Source organism: Rosa rugosa, chromosome 1 (genome assembly GCF_958449725.1).
Source record: "Rosa rugosa chromosome 1, drRosRugo1.1, whole genome shotgun sequence".
NCBI classification, from domain to species: Eukaryota; Viridiplantae; Streptophyta; class Magnoliopsida; order Rosales; family Rosaceae; genus Rosa; species Rosa rugosa.
The window spans coordinates 24,056,058-24,078,135 of record NC_084820.1 but is presented as its reverse complement, the minus strand read 5'-3'; the positions used below and the strand labels follow the sequence as shown (position 1 = coordinate 24,078,135).

The window sequence follows — 22,078 nt, the reverse complement described above, 5'->3', positions numbered from 1 at the left end:
GATATTCAAATAGGCTTCTTCATGATGTAATTAATAATAAATTACTCTTTTAGATATATCGAGATTCTCGGACAAAATCTTGGTTGGGATTCCAAATACATATTTGCGTACTATTCTTTAGTATCTAGGATTTTATTTCTGATTTTTATTTAATGAGGTTTAATTAGGTTTCTGTTTAAGTAAAATAGATTCGATAGAGAATTGTAGAGAGAGATGTGTATTATTATTGAGAATAGGAGCCCTATATATAGGGATTACAAAGTGCTAGTTCTAATGTTACAAGGAATACCAATCCGTGTAGGATTGGGAAATCTAGAACCTTCTCTCCTATTGCTACTCCTAGTTTGATAAGGCACACTAAATCGATATTCCTTCAACACTCCCCCTTGTGCCGCTTCAAACTTGGTGGTGACGCTTCATCCGTTGCCTCGTTAAAAACCTTGCCAGGTAACAAAAACCCTGTGGGATAAAAATAACCCTGGTCGAAGGACAAAAAGAGCACAACACGTCCTTCACTCTTCGAGATCGAACATGTAGACATCATAACTCCCCCTGATGTCGATATCTCCCCCTGATTGCTACAATCGTGGGAGTTCGGATAACTTTCTCAATCCGATGCTCTTCACATGTTTCTCGAAGGTGGATTTAGATAACGACTTAGTGAATAAGTCCGCTACATTATCCTCTGATCAGATTTGATTCACTTCAATCTTTAGAAGTGATTGTTGTTGCTGATTATAAAAGAACTTAGGCGATATATGCTTGGTGTTGTCGCCCTTGATGAAACCTAACTTCATTTGTTCAATACAAGCTGCATTATCCTCATAAATGCATGTAGGTTCATCTGTGGTAGACTTCAAACCACAACTTCCTTGAATATGTCTAATTACAGACCTTAGCCATATACATTCACGAACGGCTTCATGTAGAGCAATAATCTCTGCATGATTTGAGGAAGTAGCAACAAGGGTCTGTTTCGTAGACCTCCAAGATATCGCAGTGCTTCCCATGGTAAAGACATAACCAGTTTGGGAGCGACCTTTGTGAGGGTCAGAGAGGTACCCTGCATCAGCAAAACCCATCAAGACATCATTGTCGTTTTGATGGAGGGGAATAGGGTGAGGCCGGCCACCATGGGCGGCGGTGGCGCTGGCGGTGACAACATGGCCGACGGTCATGTTATGGACGGCGGCTCCATGCCTAATGGGGTCCGATCCCATTCTTCCGTCATTCATTTTCTCTCTGTAGGGATAAAATAGGCCCATATCAATCGTACCTCCTAGGTATTGAAATATTGTCTTTACACCAATCCAATGGCGGCATGTTGGCGCAGAGCTATGTCGAGCTAACAAGTTCACTGCAAAAGAGATGTCTGGTCTTGTGCATTGAGCTAAGTACAATAATGATCCTATTGCACTTAAATAGGGCACTTCGGCCTCTAATGGTTCTTCGTCCTCATCCTTTGGACGAAAGGGATCTTTTCCGGGCTCAAGACTACGACCAATCATGGGAGTACTCACAGGCTTTGCTTTATCTTCATTAAAGCGCCTTAGGATTTTCTGAGTATATGCAGACTGATGGATCAAAATCCCATCACTACGGTGCTCGAGTTCTAAACCGAGACAAAACCGTGTCTTCCCAAGATCTTTCATCTCAAATTCGGATTTCAAGTATTTAGCAGTTTCCTTCAACTCATCTAGAGTTCCAATTAGGTTCATGTCATTGACATAAACTGCTACGATTGCAAATCCGGAACTTGTTCTTTTAATGGACACGCATGGGCATATTTCATTATTAATATATCCCTTCCCAATCAAGTAGTCACTTAGACGGTTATACCACATCCGTCCAGATTGTTTTAATCCATATAGCTAGTGAGCGTTTTAATCTTATTGAAAACGCGCTCCGTGGTTTAGAGCTACTTGATTTGGGTAATTGAAGTCCATCTGGAACCTTCATATATATCTCTGAATCTAGATCCCCATAGAGATATGCTGTAACCACATCCATAAGCTGCATGTCAAGTTTTTCGGAAACTATCAAACTGACAAGGTAGCGGAACGTTATAACGTCCATTACGGGAGAATATGTCTCCTCGTAGTCGATTCCAGGGCGTTGTGAGAAACCTTGCGCCACAAGGCAGGCTTTATATCTTACCACCTCATTTTTCTCATTACGCTTTCTAACAAAGACCCATTTATGGCCAACAGGCTTTACACTTGGGGGTGTCTGCGTTACAGGCCCAAATACCTGTCTCTTTGTTAGTGAATTCAATTCAACCTGGATCGCATCTTTCCATTTAGGCCAATCTGCTCTTCGTTGACATTCTTCAACAGAGCGAGGTTCGATATCATCATATTCTATAATTCCTTTTGCAATATGATATGCAAATGCATCATCAATCGCCATAGAATTTCTATCCATCATCTCATGTACACTAGTGTAATTTATGGAGATCTCTCTATTCTCTGGAGTTGGTTCTGACATTGGAGCGTCCCCCAATGATGTCTCTCAGGCATAACCATAATCCGGAATATTCTCATGAGATGGATTATTCACATTGATGATTAATGGATTATTTTGTGCCAAACTCGCTTTCTTTCTTGGGCGAGAATCCATCGAACCTATAAGCCTCCCGCGCTTCCTGGCAGGGGCCATGGGCCTAGCCACAACGTCACCATCACTGTGAGAGGGGACGTTGGCGCCATGCTCAATTGCCCTTGAGATGGCGTCATGTCCTCTGATTTTAGGGACATCAATCCTTGTAGGCACATTTGCAGTAGGTATGTGTGATCTCGTCACTTTTGTGATATCAGAAAATGCATCAGGCATCGATTCTGCTACGTTCTGAAGATCGAGAATTCTCCGCACTTCAATTTCGGACTGTGCGGTTCGGGGATCAAGATGAGACAGAGTGGGGACAGACCACGACAATTCCTGTCGTTCCTGTTGAACATTGATGTTCTTATCTCCCCCTAACGACGGGAAGACTATCTCATCGAAGTGACAATCCGCAAATCGTGCAGTAAAGAGATCGCCTGTCAAGGGTTCTATGTAGCGGACAATAGTTGGAGAGTCATATCCAACATAAACTCCTAATCGTCGTTGATGACCCATTTTGGTGCGCTGTGGCGGCGCAATTGACACATAAACTGCACACCCAAATATGCGTAAGTGTGAGACATTAGGCTCATACCCAGTCACCATCTGGGACGCAAAAAAGGGTTGAGTGGCAGTAGGCCTCAGACGAATAAGCACAGCTGCATGCAATATTGCATAGCCCCAAGCAGAAATAGGGAGATTGGTGCGCATTACCAATGCCCTAGCGACCATTTATAGTCATTTAATGGCGGCTTCTGCGAGACCATTTTGGGTGTGAACATGAGGAACTGGATGTTCAACTTCAATCCCAATGGACATGCAATAATCATCAAAAGTCTTTGATGTAAACTCCCCAGCATTGTCTAACCTTATAGACTTAATAGGATGATCAGGGTGGTGAGCCCTTAACTTAATGATTTGTGCTAGGAGTTTAGCAAATGCAGCGTTCCTTGTGGACAATAGCATGACATGTGACCAGCGTGTTGATGCATCAACCAATACCATAAAATATCAAAATGGTCCGCATGATGGTTGAATAGGTCCACAAATATCACCTTGGATTCTTTGCAAGAATGGTATATTTTCTTTGGTGTCCTTTGCATAGGATGGTCTTGATCCTAATTTTGCTAAAGAGCAGGCTTTGCAGAACGAATGATGGGCTTTAGAGACAACCAATGAGGATTTTGGTTTATCCATGAAGTCACAATTGACTTTAGAAGTAGAAGGAGGAGTCAAACAATGATCCATGGCGTCAATGCCATGTTGTTGCCGTAGGGGGTAGACGGCGCCGGCCCTAAGTGGCCGGTCTTGCACAGTCTTGGCGCCGTGAGGCGCAGGTGCATCTCCTCGAACCAATTTTTGGTTTTTACTTCTCTTTGTTCTGAAGAATGGATGTCTGTGTGAAGTCTTTAATATACGGATCATCATATCACGACCTGGGTGTCCCAGACGGTCATGCCAAAGCCTATATGTGTCAGAATCCCATAAATCATATAACATGATTGGATTCAATTACTCGAATAGTGGTTGCATACAACCCACTAGATCGACACATAAGTTTCTCTAATACTCGTTTATGTCCGTAGTCATTAGAGGTGATGCAAAGGAACTCTTGTCCATTCTCACATGGAAACCATTGGTACTTACATTTTGTAAGTAATAAAGTTCGAAAAGATGTCCATGACATGAGATAAAATAAATCGATACTTTATTAATAATAGCCAATGATTACATCAAAGTTTCTTGACCAAAATCTAATCCAACATAAAAATCAAACCGTAGACAAATCGTAGTCACTCAATCCGTTCGGTAATTTCAATTTAGTTGTGACCAGGTAAGGTAAGGCGAGATTTTGGTGGAGCGTTGCTCACTTTTAAAACCGTTCTCTCATATCAAACCTTGCCTAGACATCACAAGTACTATTGAGTACGCCTAGAGGGAAAAAGTTAATACAATAAGTCACGTTATTGATTTAAGGCATAATCGTCATTACATAATTCTTGGAAAAATGAAAGACTATAAATAAAAATCTGCGCATTTTGTCTTCATCGCCAGATTTAAAGTCATTGTGAACTCGAAGTCTTGATCACCATGATGCAACTACCTTCGTAGGTACATTGCAAATTCAGGTCCATTGATCAGACGTTCCATATCAGAAATAGACACCATAAAGAGGATTCTCCCTTGATTGAGGCACATTGGCGCAATATGCATAGTCCCTAGGACTGGTGGCGTTGGAAAGTGGTGCCCATGGCCAACGTTGGCTCCATGGTTTCCAACCCTATTTCCCTCAAAATCACGCCTCCTACGGTCGTGGGATTGTCGCCTTGAGCGATTACCTTCTGGAGCATTTCGATCGTATGGATCATGACGTCGATAGCGACTTTCTCTAGCCATAGGACGATGCTCTTGATGGCTCTCTTGAAGCCTATCAAATTCTCTTTTCACAAGTTCATTGCCATGTCTTTCAGCAGTGGCCATAGCTTCAATAAGCTGTTGGAAACTTATGATCCGTCTTGCATTTACATGAGTCCGGAATAAGTCAGAGGACCTCATAGCACAGGCGGGGAAGGTATTGAGGGTTTTCTCAATCAACTGGTCTTCTGTGATCATCTTTCCACAGAGACGCATCATTACTCTGATGCGGAGGGCTTCCGAATAAAATAGCATGACCGTGTCAAATTCAGAGAAGCAAAGATCTTTCCATTCTGCTTCTGTATTCGGAAGTATGGAGTCACGAACATTGCCATATCGTTCGCGAAGCGCATGCCAAAGCTTTATGGCGCTATCCTCATTTATGAACTCAAACTGTAGGTCACTATCCATGTGACGTTTTATGAAGGCAAGTGCCTTAGAATTATCTTTCTCAGTTTGAGGGTCTGGAGCTGTTTCTATAGGACAAAGCTCTTGGATAGTATGCAATAAATCACGGGCAATAAGGTGGATCTCGACATCAATGACCCAAATTAAGTACCTTTTGCCTGCATAATCCAATGGAACAAAATCGAGTTTGTTCATGTTTGACATCCTGAAAGATGAAACAAGAACAAGTTAGTTTCGGAGTCAATGCTTCCACGAAAACTAATATAAATAAGGTTTCCGAGCTATGCTACCAAGAAATCGATTTCCAAGAATAATTGGATTAGACCGAAACAATGATGTTTGTATGGTCGTAAATCGATGCTTACGGACGCTCTTAGTCCGAAATCTTACGAACGCTCTTAGTTCGTTAATTGCGTGAATCCCCACGATTCCGCTTTTCAATGATCGAACCCACGTTATAAGAAAGGTGGGATGTAGAAGAAGGGAGGTTTTCAAGTCCCCGAGAAAAGAAGAAATATTTAAATTTCGAATAATAGGAACTTCAAAACTTACTCTTTTGAATACTTACTTGTATTTAGATCACGCGCGTGTCGATGCAGGCGTGATGGAGCGAAGCAATTTGAGTAGAGGCGTGTAGCGGTACGGGGCAGCAGGGGCTGCAGAGGTACTGCAGTGGCAGCGAGTTGCAGCAGAAGAAAGAGGAGCTGCTGAGGCAGGTGTGCTGCAGGGGCAGCAGCGTGTGCGAGAGAGCTGCAGGAGCAGCAGGGCAGCGACGCGGGGCTGCAGATGCACGGGCGCGCAGGCGGGCAACACGGAGCGCAGGGGCGCGTAGCGCTGGGCGTGCAAGGAGCAGGCTGTAGCGAAGGCTTGGCTAGCTCGGGCTAGGGGCTGCTGCCTGCTGGGGCAGTAGGCACGCAGGTGTGCGCGGGGCAGCAGGGGGTGCGGAGGCGCGCAAGGCAGCAGCAGCGAGCGAGGCTAGCGAGGGCTAGGAGCTTGCGGCAGATTTTTGAGGAGAAGAATTTCTTTTCAGGTTTTTGGGTTTTTAGCTTTTTTTTTGTTTAGGGCTCGTGCTGATAACGTGTTTAAGTAAAATAGATTCGAGAGAGAATTGTAGAGAGAGATGTGTATTATTATTGAGAATAGGAGCCCTATATATAGGGATTACAAAGTGCTAGTTCTAATGTTACAAGGAATACCAATCCGTGTAGGATTGGGAAATCTAGAACCTTCTCTCCTATTGCTACTCCTAGTTTGATAAGGCACACTAAATCGATATTCCTTCAACAGTTTCCTAGTTTTAGTCTATAATAAATTGTTCTTTTATGTTTTCTAGTTGTATTAGGTTTATGTTATGTGCCCTATATAAAGCACCTGCTCTTAGATTGTAATTTTCATTCAAGTTATCAATAAAAATTCTATATGTTTCTGCCCATAATTGTTAGTAGATTCTAGTTGACTTTCGACGCTTGACGGAGCTCCTTGGTTTCATCCAAGATCAAACGACCCTCACGAACCATTGGTAACCCATTTGACCATAGTTAGGCATTTTAAGAGAGCCGGGGTAGCTAAAGAAAAACAGGAAAAATTTATAGGTGAGAAGCAGCGGCACATTTAAACCCCCCAGACGTACGTACCGACTAAACTCGTTCTGGATTTGAGACTAGCTTACCTGCTCTCACGCTAACCCCAGCCGCACACCACCAGATCTGCGAGGTCCGAACTGAAATGGAGGTTGAAGACTGCGACTTCAACATGGGCAGCTGGATCCTGATGCGCTTCACCAATCCGACGCGCAAGGAGCACCTAGAGATTCGCCAAATCACAGTCGCCATGGCCCATGACTTCATAGCGCAGAAGGTTGCTCCCTCCGCCGTTGCCTACTTGGAGGCCACGTGTTTGTCTCTGTCCCAGCTCCCGTCCTCCTCCGAGCCTCACGTCATCGAGGCCCTCTTCACAATTCTCTCCGTCGTCATTCCACAAGTCTCACCCGAAATTCTGAATAGCCGCAGCAAGTTGGTATCCGAGGCCGTGGTCCGTCTTCTCCGAATTCAACCCTCATCTTTGAATAACAATGCAGGCGCGTTGGGACTGAAATGCATATCACAGTTGCTCGCTGCTATTATCCTCAACAACAACTCTAACTCTAACTCTACCTGGTCCGACGTTTCCTACTTGTACGACTACTTACTCGACTTCACCACCAGTTCCATCCTTCGGGTATGTATTTCATTCTTCTTATCCCAATTTTAGGCAAGCAATTGATAAATTTATTCGACTTTGTTGCCTAAGTTAACTGCTAGCTAGACGTTATTTGAAACTTTTTTTAATTCTCCAAACTTTTTTTAGAGGAGAGGAGTAGGTTGATATAGACTTGATAGTTATACTAGCTAATTTACCCAACTCTACAACAGGTGAGGAAACCATCATCTCATGTGATTGGGGAGCTGCTGCAAAGTTTCCAAGGCACACCGCATCTTGCCCCTGCAAGTGAAGCCCTTACTAGCTTGTTTGAAAGGTGGTGGCTTCCTGTGCTTTCTGGTGGTGGCGCATCAAATACTGCTGCTGCTGCTGCCTTGACTCGGCGAGGAGTCCCAGAGTACTGGTATCTTTTGGATGTTATGAAAATATGTCTCGTCTTCATGCCTACCAAGTTCAAGCTAGCAGTTCTCAATTACTTTAAGGCTATCTTCGAACTCATCTTGGAACTGGAAGCGCATAGACCCCCTGTTACGGTGCGCCTAGGGTGGTGCCTTCATAGAGTCTGCCTCCACCCATCTACAGATGTTCCACCACAGCTGTTGCTCGACCTCTTATGCTTGGTATCTAAGTCTGTCTCTAGAAAAGTTCCACACGCGCATGAGGGGTACACCACGTCCTCATTGCTCAATACTGGAGTGGCAAAAGTTTATTCCTCCAACAGGGGAATCTGTGTGAGTAAACTCCCTCTTGTGTTTCATGCACTCAAAATTTTGATGGGGAAACCTGTACAAGAGGATGACGGCAATATAGAAGAGGACATTGACGCAGCAGCAAACGCATTCAAGTGTGTCATTCATGCTTGCGTTGATCAAGGCTTGATCAAACAGGGAGTTGACCAGATCGGTGCCATTGCAAACAAGTATGAGCCTCAGCCTCAGGAGTCGACCATAATAGAAAAATTGTGTGCTACTATTCACAGCTTGCTTGGTTATCACCAGACTAATGCTCCTGCTCTCAGCATGGACCTTGCATTTGAAGTTGTTTCGACAATGTTCGATAAATTAGGGGCATATGCTTCTTATTTCATGAGAGGTACACTGGAGAGGTTGGCAGACATGCACAAGTTGCCTGATGAAGAATTCCCTTTCAGGAAGCAGGCTACACTTCTTCTAGGATCCCTTGTCGAGGAGAAATGTGGGCTTCATGATGATATCAATATTAGGGCTGTCCTGCCTCAAGAACAACTCATGGCACTGCTTGCAGATTACAGGGGCCTTAAGTCCCAAAAAAAGTCGGAACTTTCTCATCGAAAACGGAAGATGGGGTTGAATATTGGGTCCCCCCCAGGAAGCTTGCCATACGATTGTTCACCAGAGATGATGGCTGAGGCAGCTAAAGCTGCGGTATCTGGTGCTGCGCAGATAGCAAAGAAGATTAAACTCTAAGAAAGCCAGGCTTCCTTCCACTTCAATTAACACAGCTGCTCATGATGATGCATGCTTATAATTAATTAACCTCTTGTCTCTAGTATATTAGCTCTTTGTGACCTGTACTATTTTATTTTAGCTCAAGGCCCGTTCCCTTTTAAGTTAAAACTATGTTATAAACGGGGTGAAACAAGTGCTTAAGCTTAAGGTTATTGTTCAATAAAGTCTTTTGCCGTCGCTGAACTGTACTTGTGTTTTTACATACGCTAATTGTGTTTTTACACCGCACATTCTCGGTTGCTATTTATCTTTTCATTGCTTCAGTACATTAGGTTTATTAAGATGGCCTAGCTCAATAACTGATGCTGCAATGACCTATGGTTTGCACAAGACTGGAGGTATATTTGGAGTTCAAGATCCATTGCTGCTTTGAAGGTAAAAAGCAACAGAGAATGTGCGGTGTGGAGGAGTACTTACCAGCAATGCTCAGCTTGGTGTTTGCAGTTTTGAACTTGGAAGCAATGGAATCTTGATGGTATGATAGGGAAGAATGTACAAACGTGGGATCAACTGCTGATAAACAACTCCAGTAGATGTGGCTTTCGCAGATGCGGGCTCGAGCGGCTAATGACTCTTTCTGTAACGAGTAACGACCTCGAGTAGTCCATGAACTTTCCGAAGCGTGCACCACACTCCACAGGGATCGACTCGAGTAGATTGCGCCGCAAGTATCGGCGCTAGGCTTTCAACCCAAGAACTGTCATGGCTGTTGAGCTCGAATAATAATACAAGGGACTTATTAGTTTTTTTTTTTTTTTTTTTAAAGGGATTTGGAACCCAGCCTAGCTGGGAGACTCAGCCCCACGCCCGGTTCCATTTATTGAATTAAAATTTTGCATCGGGGGGGGGGGGGGGGGGGGACATAAAACCTGAACCCCGAGCTACAGAATTACTATTACAATAATCCTCGTCTGCCGTGTTCCCCTGGTCAGCAGCTGACCATGGGGAATATGGTCACTCACCGTCCGATTTCGGACGGACGGTTGATAGCTAAGTGATGAAATCTGAGATGAGAGCTGTCAACCGTCCGATTGAAATCAGACAGTGAGTGATCATATTCCCCATGGTCAGCTGCTGACCAGGGGAACACTACTGTAATCCTCGTAGAGAACATCCTGAATAATAGCAGGAGTCTCATTTAACCATACATCATCAATAGAAAATAAACTAGCAAGGTGCGCTAGCCTATCAGCTGCACCATTTGCTTCACGGTAAATATGTCGAGTTCTAACTGACTGAAAAACATTAAAATAATCTTTGCAATCATCCAAAACCCGACTCACCTCCGAGAAATTTTTCTCCACACTATTGAGAGCAGTAATCAGAATGGCAGAGTCGCTTTCAATGTCAATTTCAGACCACCCTTGATGTATACCAAGGAGAAGACCAGCTCTACACGCCTCAGCTTCCATATTTAGGACTGAGTGAGCATGTAGAAAAGGTCTAGCTAAAGCAGCAATACCCTTACCAGCATCATTTCTGACCACTACCCCAATGCCTCCACACCCATTTTCCGGTCTAAAAGCCCCCATCAACATTAATTTTCAGTCTGCCACTAGGTGGACATTGCCATTTGGTTAATGGCCTCTTCTTCTTTCTCACTGCCTTAGGGTGATATTTCTGATTATCCTCCAGAAAGTGGACTGTCCATTCAATTAAACACATAGGCTTAAAAGCACCATTATTCCAAACCAATCTATTTCTTTCTGCCCATATAGCCCACAAGCCCACAAAGAAGAAATCTCTTTGATCAATGGTCAATACATCCAACATGTCCAGCGTCCACCCTTCTAGGCAAGTTGCTGGGTGCTCCACAACTTTCAGCTTAAGTGGTCCAAATAGCCAAAAACAAATCAAAGCTGGGCAATTTTTAAATAGATGCGTACCTGTTTCAACGTCACCCATGCAAAACATGCAAAGCATATCAGCAATAGGAACCCTCTTCTTTGCCAACGCAAACTTTGTGGGTAAGACCCCTTTCAGCAGCTTCCACATAAAGACCCTCACCTTAGGGGGAACATTAGCACTCCACACCATTTGCCAGTAACGACGCCAAGCTCCGCCGTCCACTGCCATTGACGTTGAAGCCCTCTCCAGTGCAGTTTGAGTTTTATTAAACACATAATACCCACTCTTGACATTATAAATACCCTTCCGATCAAAATGCCATATTAACCTATCTTCTGCCCCACGTAGACTTAAAGGAATTGATGCAATAGTGTCAACCTCCCCTTCAGTGAACAGCTCATCCATCAAGTCTAGTAACCACTCCCCCATTCTCCCCATCAATTAAATCTGCAACCACAAAGTCCTCCGTCCCTTCCATCATGGGCGAGAAAGGTTTGAAGGAATGGGGAAATGGCACCCATAGGTCCTTCCAAACAAAGATACGACTCCCATCACCTACCTGAAATCTCAACCCTTTTTTTAACACTTCTCTTCCCGAAATAATACTTCTCCAAATATAGGAGTCACCTCCCTTAACCTCAGCCTCCATAAAAGTGCAATTAGGGAAATACTTTGCTTTTAAGAGTCTAGCAATAATGGAATTCAGATTTTGAACCAAACGCCAACCTTGTTTGGCTAAGAGCGCCAAATTAAAATGATGCATGTTCCAAAAACCCAAACCTCCTTCATTTTTAGGACTACAAAGCTTCTCCCAAGAGATCCAATGAATCTTTCTCTCAGTGTCATCTCCTCCCCACCAAAAACGGGCCATCAGTCTCATTGCATAAATGCTTTGGGAGCTCAAAACAACTCATCGCATACGAAGGAATTGCTTGTATTTCTTTTTACAAGGGACTTATTAGTTTAAGAGCAAGAATGGGCAACAGGTAAACAAGGTAATAATGTTTTTTTTTTTTAACTCACACCTAATCGAGACAGACTTGAGCCAGACTTGGACGTTAGAGTGTTTTTTTTTTGCCGGTCCCTCCCTCTCATCAAAAATATGTAAATGAGTGTCTGCTACATTCAATGGCAGTGTTTGTTTGAACTTAAATAATAATTGAAATTAGGCACATTAATAAATTAGGTTTTTCATGCTTTAATTTTTATTGTTGAGACCCAAAATTGTTTTGTACAAGCCTTTATTAAACTAGGAAGTATACACTTCTTGCAAGAAAAAAAAACCTATGAAATTTACATTATATATATAACTGAGTACAAAAAAAAAAAAAAAAAAACAAACAAAAACAAAAACACGCCTCACTTCCAATTGGGACTGCATAATATGTCATACATGAACCATCAATGGTTCTTTGCTTGCTCCATTGAGTGATTTTATGTGTTCATGAATTATTATGAGAGATCAAATTCCGTTGAGCTAAATTTAGTTTAGCCTTGGTAGAGTAAGATTTTTTTCATTCTACTTTTTTTTATGTGAAAGATACACCTAATCAAATAGGACATGGTGGGCTGTTATATCTTATTAATGAATTTTACCTCTCAAATTCATATTTGTACAAAGTCTATATCAACTCTAATAGGTCTAATTAGTTAATAACAATCTTAATTTTTTATTTTTGAGATGAAGAATGTCAACCATTTTATTCAAAATAAGCAAAAGCCATATTACATAGTTATCCGCCTCTGTGGGGCCGTCAGAAAGAGATACCGCTAACGCAATACCACTTCACCTATTGAGTGTAGTTCAGGAGGGAGTAAACTAATGAGAGACTGACAATAAAAGTTTTCCGTAGAATCCACTAGTAGACTTGCTAACACCTCAGACCAATAAGCCATGAAGTTTCGTGCGGGTATTGATGCCAATAAAAAAATTTTAAACGGAAATCGACCTGGATCTTAAGTTTTTTTTTCAAAAAATCCACCGAAATCCCAAATCTAAATCCAAAATGTAGTGAGTCCACTTGCTGCTGCCCTAGTCCACCCATTAGTGCCCAAACCCAAATTTGAAAAACAGATCAGAGCCCAAGCCCAATTAGGGTTTCCCCTGCAGCCAAACCAAAATAGCATTTGTCCTTGCCGCCGCAACACCAACTCATCACCATGCCTCCAGAAGAACTCTGCGAAGAAGAAAACGTAGCAAGAGTCGGGCTCGACTTACCCGACATCGATGAAGATGCTGAAATAGTATTCCATTAAGGATGAACCCCGTAACGAAGACCGGCCCACTCTTTTCGATGAAGAGTACTAGGGGCGGCGCTCTCCCAACTCTAGCAGTACTCTGCTAGCTCTCATTTTTGGATTAGTCCTCAAATACAGTGAACACTTAAATGTGCACCTATTTAAAGTTTTAAACAGTCTAACAACATTTTAACACACATGATTATTTTGGAAAATTAACTTTTTAAAGGAAGAAATTTGTAAAAACGCATTTTGCTTCTTCTTTACTATATATTTTTTATTTTTTTTCGGGTCATGTTCTTTACTAGATTAATTAGTAGTTTAGTACCAAAGAGAGGAAATAGTAATGAAAGGTTGTGAACCAAATTGAAACGGTATTCAAATTTGAAACGAAAGAGAAGCGTTATACTGAAAAAAAAAAAAATTAAAAAATGTCTTTATTTTTAATTTTTTTTTTAAATTTGAGGTATCATGTAGGGAAAGAAAGCTGTATTGCGTCATTTGCGTGAAGTGATTTAGGTGGGCAGATAAGTAGATAGACGTCGTCCTCCTCAAATCTATTTTAGGCTCTGTGATTGGAAAAAAATAAAGCAATTTCTGAATTTCAGACCCAATTTTGGCTATTTGACCCTCTCACCCAGTTTTTGCACAAGTGAATGGATTGGCTCGGGTTTTACAATCTCCAACATAACATCAGTCACACATTCAGACTGTGAGTCTGTGACATTGTACTCGAGGGATTATTGAAGAAGCTGACCTAAATATTGATAAGATCAATCAATCTCACATGTGTGACATAATCAAAACCCACAACCCCAAAGACCCCTATTAATCCTCCAATTTGGAGTGTACTTTGGTTTATTAATCTTAGAAATGAGATTACCTTGGACATTACCCTATAGTTATATTATTCATAAAAAATTGTTGTTGCTTGCATAAACAGTAATTAGGTGTTTTTGAGACTCTAGTCGATCTCAAATACTTCATTTCTGTGTTGCTTTTCTGTAAATAATTAAGGTAGGAATTAGACTAAATTACTTGGTTATCATTTGGACAATCTATAGGAATACTTAGTAATAGAAGTAATTTTGACTATTTTCTTTATAGAGATGAATTTCATGTTCACTTCTCTGTATTAACAAAGGCCCTTCCGCGCCCACAAATAATACAGTTGTTAAGAATGTCGATCGCCTCATAGATTAAGTAGTTAGAATGAGAGTTTGTTACTTTATTTTGAATTTTAAACTTCCAGTGTGTGAGAATATGGTGGCTTGGTTTTTCTGGTGGCCGGCTAGGGTTTTTGTTGCTTATGGGTTTTTTGTCTATCGACTGCTGATAAATTACATCGACTTGTTGTAGCCTTCTGTGGGCAAACAATATTACTATGAAGATTAACTACTTTGATAATTTTTTTGTCTTGAATTTTTGGAATGGTTTCGTAACTATAAAGTTTTGGCAAGAATTATTATGAAGGCCTAATTTGAACTAAAAATTTTGGGTCCTCCCTTGGTACTACCTTTCCGTTTCTTCATCGAACTTGTTGTCGTGTCTTCCCGAGGGCCTGCCGGATTTCATAAGTTTTAGTTATTGGTTTCCTGATGTTTTCAGGACTTTTCTTTTAATTAAAATTATGTGTCGCAAGATGTGTTCCTGGTCCTATATAATTTTGAAACTTTTTATGCCTTAGGGTTTTGAAATCGGTTTTTATTTTTTGTCTTGAGCTATCACCAGCCCAAACACGTGAAGTTACTTGGATAATGAGTTTTTATGCCGTGTCCCTTGAGTAAGATTATTATGTGTAACTTCATTTTAAATATTATATATATATATATATATAGGATTTTTCTCAGGTAAGGATGTCCTTAGTTTTTCTTATGGAACGGATTTACTGTTTTCACCCACTTTCCGATCACATTTTCACATCTTAACCGTTCAGTTTTTAGGTCCTAATGTATGGATCACCTCTGCAAAATTTCAGCCAATTTGGTGATCGTTAAGGCGTCCAAAACTGCAATTTACACGAACGAACCGAATCTGTCGAACCGGAACCGTTCGTTTACATTGTTGTAATTTGCAGTTTTGGATGCCTTAATGATCACTAATTTGGCTGAAATTTTGCAGAGGTGATCTATACTTAGGACCTAAAAACTGAACGGTTAAGATGTGAAAATTTGATCGGAAAGTGGGTGAAAACCGGAAATTCGTACCTAAGAAAAACTAAGGACATCCTTAGTGTAGCCGGACTGTATATATATATATATATATATATATATATATATATATATATATATATATATTAGATCCTATCCAGAGCGAGGTTAGGGTTTATGATCACTTTTCGGTCGCATTTCCACATCTCGACCGTTCAATTTCAGTCAAATTGATGATCTTTAAGGTATCTAACTCACTTAAACCAGTAGACGAACTGAATCTGTCCAACCTAAACCGTACTAGCTTTAAGACAGTTATCAATGACTTAACGACCATCAATTTGGTTGAAATTTTGCAGAGATGATCTATACATTAGTTGCTAAAAACTGAACGGTCGAGATGTGGAAATGCGACTGAAAAGTGATCATAAACCCTAACCTCGCTCTGAAATTTCAGAGCGAAGCCTCGCTCTCGAAAAAATCTGTATATATATATATATATATATATATATATATATATATATATATATATATATATTGTTTTGCTAATGAAAAGAGAAAAAAATACACATGCACGCTAGTGTGGTACGGTTCTCTTAGAGTTGCACCAAACAGGATTTCATAACGAAAGATATAGAGTTGGACTCTAAGAGCAAGTCCACCGGTTGCTTCCTGACCGGTCACCAGCTAGGAAAAGCTGAGGTGGTGACCATGGAGGAGAAAAACGCAGCTCCACCGGTAGCTTCTTGACGGGGCAAAATCCTGACTTTCTTGACCGAAGCCAAGAAAAAAGCCAAAGGCTTGACATTTTTCTTGCCCAGCCAACCCATCTGCCAGCTCGGCCCAGCCCCAAATGTGGGTGAGGTCGTCTACACAACTGGAGAAGGCGACACGCTGAAGGAAGAAAGTGGAGGACGAGACGCTGGAAGCCAAGCCCAAAGGTGCCGGAAAGCTGCCGGCGTCAAAACAGCGACGAAATCGAGATGAACCTAGAAACCAAATTGTCAAAACTCGATCAAATCGAAAATCTAATTATACTAGAGTGTAGAGCACGATGAGAGGAGTGAGTTCCATACCACATGCATGCGGCCCAATCGGTGGCCGGAGTCTCCGGAAATTGCAGAGCTTGCTGGTGAAGGTTCGGGCTTCTCTTTGTCATTTCTCCCTCCTCGTCGGGTGCATGAGCGGTCCGAGACCGCAGGCGTGATGGCGACGACGAGACTAAGACGTCGGTGGTCGCGCGCTGTTGTGGGGTGGCCGGACGTGGAAGTTCCAGTCGGTCGCGGGTCGCGGGTGCATCTCGGGTCAGAGAGCTCCAAGCTCTCTCTAGAGCTTTTTGGATCGTCCCACTACTAGAATTATGCTCATAGACATCACGACAATTAAATCGGTGAGAAATACACGCGATGTAAAACAATGTCATTAACATCGATTCCTCAAAAACCGATTTGTATGCATATAACTGACATCGTTTTTTACTGTTGACCGATGTCTATATTTTGATTCTAAAATTTTCAAAAACGCGGAAACACTAAGTTAAAAATTTTCAAGAACGCGGGGAACAAAATTTTCATTCCCCACACTTAAAATTTTTCCAACTCACTTTCTCTCCTCTTATTCCCCGAACCCTAGCCCTCTCCTCCTTCCTCTCCCACTCTCTTTCCACAGCCACCACCGCTTCCCTCTCATCCGCTCACTCCCGCTATTATCTCTCTCTCTCTCTCTCTCATTAACCGCCTCCGCCCCCTTGCCGGCGCCATCACCTCCACGAGCAAGCTCTCTCTCTCTCTCTCGGATTTCGGATCTCGGATCTCGAAAGACTGAAAGAAGGCAAAGAACCCTTCAGTTTCAGTTCTCAGTTACCGACATTCAGAAACCGGAGATGGGATCTGGTGCTGGAAGTTTCCTCAAAGTTCTCCTTAAAAACTTCGATGTTCTTGCTGGGTATCAACTGCTATTACCCACTTTACCAAAACCTTTTTTTTTTCTTTTTCTTTTTTTTGGTTATGTAATGGGTTTGTTTCTTGCAGGCCTGTGGTTAGTTTGGTTTAGCCACTGTAAGTTTTGGTTCAAAGATTATAGCTTTCTGAATTCTGATCCTTTTTTTTTTCTTATGCATTGTTCTGTGTTCATGTTAAATCCTCTGTAATCTGGTTAACTGATTCTGGGTTGTTGTGTAGGTATGCCTCAATTCGGGTTATAGAGACTAAATCACCAACTGATGATCGCCAATGGCTTACGTATTGGATTCTCTACCTTATGATTACACTCTTTGAGCTCACTTTGCCAAACTTATTGAGTGGTAAGTTTTTCTTTTATTGTTCGATTTATTTCGTTGATTTGTAAGCTGAATCTAGTTGATGTGCTCTATATGGGTAGCATAAGACAATGGTTCATTGAATTTTAGTGTAAGATGCATAAAGAGGGATGCTTGTGGCTCATCTGTCATAGAAACTGACAAAACAACTCTGTCTGCAGATCATAATACGTACTTAATTGGAGATGATGAGCACTGCTACAGTGACAATCATGTGTCAAACATTGAAGGTGGTTCCTATGCTAAGTGCATTGATTTGTCAAAAGACAAGCAACCAGATATTTGGAATTCTATCAAATTTGAGACTGGTAAAAAGATGATACTATGGACCATTGTTCTTTAAAAAGATGAATTCTTGATATCTGACCTACAAGATTATTAAAACCAAACCTCACAGATCAATATAGATGGGTCGTGTTATTACCTTTTTATGTATGTAGAGTGCAGCTTTCTTCTAAAGCCTGAATTCTTTGTCTGACATTTCCATTTACTTTATTGTGCAGGCCAAATAAAGGAGGTCCTTCTAAGCTACACTCAAAGTTCATTTGATTAACCCTTCAGTCAAGGTTTAGTTACTTTCTATTTATTTTAGTTGTTAATTTAGTTATATCTCTGCATTTACCTTTTATGGTTTGTGTGTGAATTTCATTGTTGTTTTCTTTTTTCAGATCTGACCTTAAAATAAAAAGGTTTCTGTTGTTTGCTGTTGTTGATTTGTTTTCAGTTTTGAAATATTATTTCCTTAATGATTGGATTCAAGTTAATCTGGGATTTAGAGGTTGATCTATGGGTTTGAAATAGAGTTGACGTTGGTCATAGCTACAGAAAACAGCTTATGAGATATTATTGTATAGGAAGTTGTATGTGATGTGAAAAAAAAATAAAAAAATTCAACTATAAAAATCTATACTCGGTTTTAAACTTGGGAGAACTACAAACTTCCTTCTGCCATGAAATTATAGTGGAGATTACAGGTTAATGTGAAATGCAATTTTTATATTTCTATTGAGTTCACTCTGCACGTGAAGGGATTGCTGACATTTTATATTATGTACAGCAAGTATTACCTCTGAAACTGTGTTGATCGATTGTTGTATTTGGAAGATTCAAGGGCAAGAGAAGTGTCTTCTTGAAGTATCTGTTTTTCTCTTTCTTAACTGAATGAGAAATTCTTTTTGCTTTTAGTAACCAAGTACTGCCTTTTGTGTTCATGTCCACTGGCATTGCTGCTTGATTTTGTTTTGGGACAGTATGTTACGGAATGTGCAGTTATAGGTTTAGGATTTTAGTGTTTTTATTTAGAACGACTTACAGAAGTGGTCAGCTTAATCAAAAATAGGCCCTTTCAAAAATAAAAGGGTTTGCTATGTAGTAGCAGCAAAATCTTATTGAACATAGTAAATCATCAATTTCATGATCAAAATAAATAGTGCTAAATGACCAATATAAACACAGCGGGGAAGAGTAATCTAGCTGCTAGAACTTCTGCTGTGGATTGAAATATGGGTTGAAATTTAAAGGGATTCAAGCTAGGCTTTTCAGTTTCATTGCAATGGTTGTACAGTTTGACTGTGCAGTTATCATGTGGGTGGGTTGGTTAGAGTATGTTTTGAAAGATGATTATTTTCTAATGCAGGTTCTGTTGTGTGTCTTGGACTGTTTGGCTTTGGTCAAAGGAGTTTTGTGATAAGCAAATTATAATTTGAAAACAGGTGAGAACATTGCTCTATTTGTCATTTTTGTATATCAATTCTAATCGTTAAGTAATTTTTTTATTTCTTTTGATTGACTAATAGTATTAGGTAGGAACATGACTTGCAGGGTCTTCAAAGTTTGTTAACATAAATTGGTATTTAGCTTTCTGTCAGTTTCTAAGGTCAAGTTAAAACTTTTAACAATATGATATAATGGTTTAAGTTTCATAAATTAATTGTTTCAGTTGTCTTTATTGAATTTTACCCTCTGATAATATATTAAGAATGCAGCAACAGTCATAGCAGTAATCGAATTGAAATTCAACTCTCAAATGTTCTTGTTGTTTGTCTGAATAATTTTCTCTTTTCTTCTTTATTATATATTCTTTGAAAAAATAGCTACATGATCTTTTGGAGTAAAACAGAGCCAGCTAAGCCCTTAACACAGTTAATAGAACTTTGTTTTAAAGTTGGAGAAAACTTCAGGAAGTTTGAAGTTAACAGTGATGCAATCAATGTCATCAAAATAATTGAGAATCATAATTAGGATCTAAGTCAACAAGTCCAATCTTTGATAACATCTAATTAACAGCAACCAAAAAGGCCATACATAGTAAAGATTCAGTATTTTATAAAGAAACTCACGTAGCATAGCAGCCTAGATCCACTTATCATTGGTGTGTGTCACATGATTAGTATTTTATCTCATAATGAGTCAATTAATGAAAGCTATGGCAGCTTGTAGGTGGTATATATGACTATTTAGAAATAATTGAAGGAAGTTTCATTGTGATCTGCTATTGGGTTTCTCAGTAAAACAAGTTGAATAATTCAAGACACAAAATGAATTAGAGGTTTCAGGCTAGGGTTTATGAAAAGAGATTAATAGCCAATCATGAGGTTGCTGTTTATAGCAGAAAAGCATCATTGGTAACCTTTCTTTCCTACATGAATACTTTTTAAACATTGATTTGTTTTTTGTTGTATGGCATGCAAGGTATGTGGTTTGTTACATAGCATGGTGAAGTCTGGAAATAAAGACATGCAGAGTTACGGATAATTCAAATGGAAATTACTAATCACTTGATTTTCAACTATATGTGATCATGTATCCCAGTTTCTTCATTTTTCTTTTTAAATAAGAAATCAAATTTCTCATGAACAAATGGACTGTCATTAATTTAAGTAGGGGACTTAGCTCCTTATCCTCTTTACATCTTTTGAAGCTAAAACAAGGCTGGTCTCCTGCTCATCTAAACTGTGGATCGAGTTGGAATTGCACTGGGAGAAATAGATTCTTCCTTTTGGTTGTTGTTGGCCTTGTCCGAGAAATTCTTTAAGATCATAATTACGTTGGGGTTGAAGAATAGGGGACTTGATCAGGGTCTATCTATGCTGGCATTTGTTCCAATTTAATGGAGTTTGTCTGTCTTTAATTGAGGGTTTAGTACTTTACATTCGTGATAGTATTACAAGTGATGAGTTGGAATAGCGGTACTATATCCCTTTTGGTGTTTGAGGTAGAGGTGTGGACTTTTAAGTTGCATTATGGTGAGTCTATAGTTATAAGTTTTATGATCTTGTCTAATTGGAGCAAATTTATATTGATATATTTTCTTGCTAAATTGAAATTGTGCTGCATAACCTCTAAGATGTAGAATTTACTTATTTAAGAGTTCAGGCAGTACCATTGTCAGGCATTGCATACTTGAAAGTTAAAATTGGTGTCAAACAATTATTTATGTACGTCGGTAATCATTTTCTTGTACTATGAAACAATGGCTAAACCTCCAGCTAGAAAAATTAAATTCCATCTAATTGATATATACATATTATGCAGGAGCATTAGAATGGGGCTGCTCCAGCTAGAAGTGTTCTGGCGTGGATCCTAATATAAATTTGAACGTGTCTTTATATGTGCAGGTCTTTCAACATGACATGTCTTTTGGTGAGGAATGTTACAAGCGAGGATGTTAGTTATTACCACACATATGGTTCAGAAGTTTTGGTCACTAGCTTTGTGTATAACTCTTTAAGTTCAACAAGAAGCTTAGTAGTTTTAGGTATTTTGATGCTTATAATTTTGCAAAACCTTTGGTTGGTGTTACAATTGTGATTGTTGGTTTGTAATTGAAATGAGTTCATATTGGTATCTTACCAATTTTCAATTTATAAAGGACATGATGTATATACGTGTATTTCAAATTAGTATTAAACTACAAAAACGATGTCATTAAAGAGATAATACATCAGATTGGAAACAAAAATCGATGTCTCTTTATTCAGTGCACATCGACTTATTAAGTAAGAAATGATGTAATACAACTCAATGGACATCGACTTATTAAGTAAGAAACGATGTAAAACAACGCAATGGACATCCACTTTTTAAGTAAGAAACGATGTAAAACAAATCAATGGACATCGATTTATTAAATAAAAAACGATGTCTAGTATAAGTATGAACATCGGTGTCAACTTCAAAAACTGATGTTTAATAGAAAAATGGACATCGTTTTGTAAAAGAAAACGATGTTTAACAGAATAATGAACATCGGTCGAGTAATACAAAAGAATGTAGATTCAATCTTAAATAGTGTGATATATAGCAAGTACCCGTAAAGCTTATAAACAGCAGGCAAATTTCAAAAACTCCGATGTCTAATAATATATTACACATCGTTTCTAGAATGAGTAACGATGTTAAAATGAATACTAGTG

General features: G+C 40.0%; 1 protein-coding gene and 1 long non-coding RNA gene across 3 annotated transcripts; both read left to right on the top strand.

Moving 5' to 3' along the window:
- The first annotated feature begins 6,968 nt into the window (after positions 1–6,968).
- Positions 6,969–9,282, top strand: LOC133725742 (uncharacterized). The gene is made up of 2 exons (XM_062153141.1): positions 6,969–7,641; positions 7,836–9,282. Exons 1-2 carry the CDS (start codon positions 7,150–7,152, stop codon positions 9,066–9,068), a joined length of 1,725 nt encoding a protein of 574 aa, XP_062009125.1. The 5' UTR covers positions 6,969–7,149; the 3' UTR covers positions 9,069–9,282.
- A 7,417-nt stretch (positions 9,283–16,699) lies between these two features.
- On the top strand, positions 16,700–21,555 carry LOC133725662 (uncharacterized). 2 transcript variants are annotated; one of them, XR_009854533.1, is made up of 7 exons: positions 16,700–17,290; positions 17,377–17,403; positions 17,527–17,648; positions 17,825–17,893; positions 18,167–18,229; positions 19,300–19,375; positions 21,281–21,555. It is a non-coding gene; the product is annotated as an uncharacterized LOC133725662 (long non-coding RNA). The 2 variants fall into 2 exon arrangements; XR_009854524.1 differs by having other exon boundaries at positions 17,825–17,971.
- Positions 21,556–22,078: the final 523 nt, after the last annotated feature.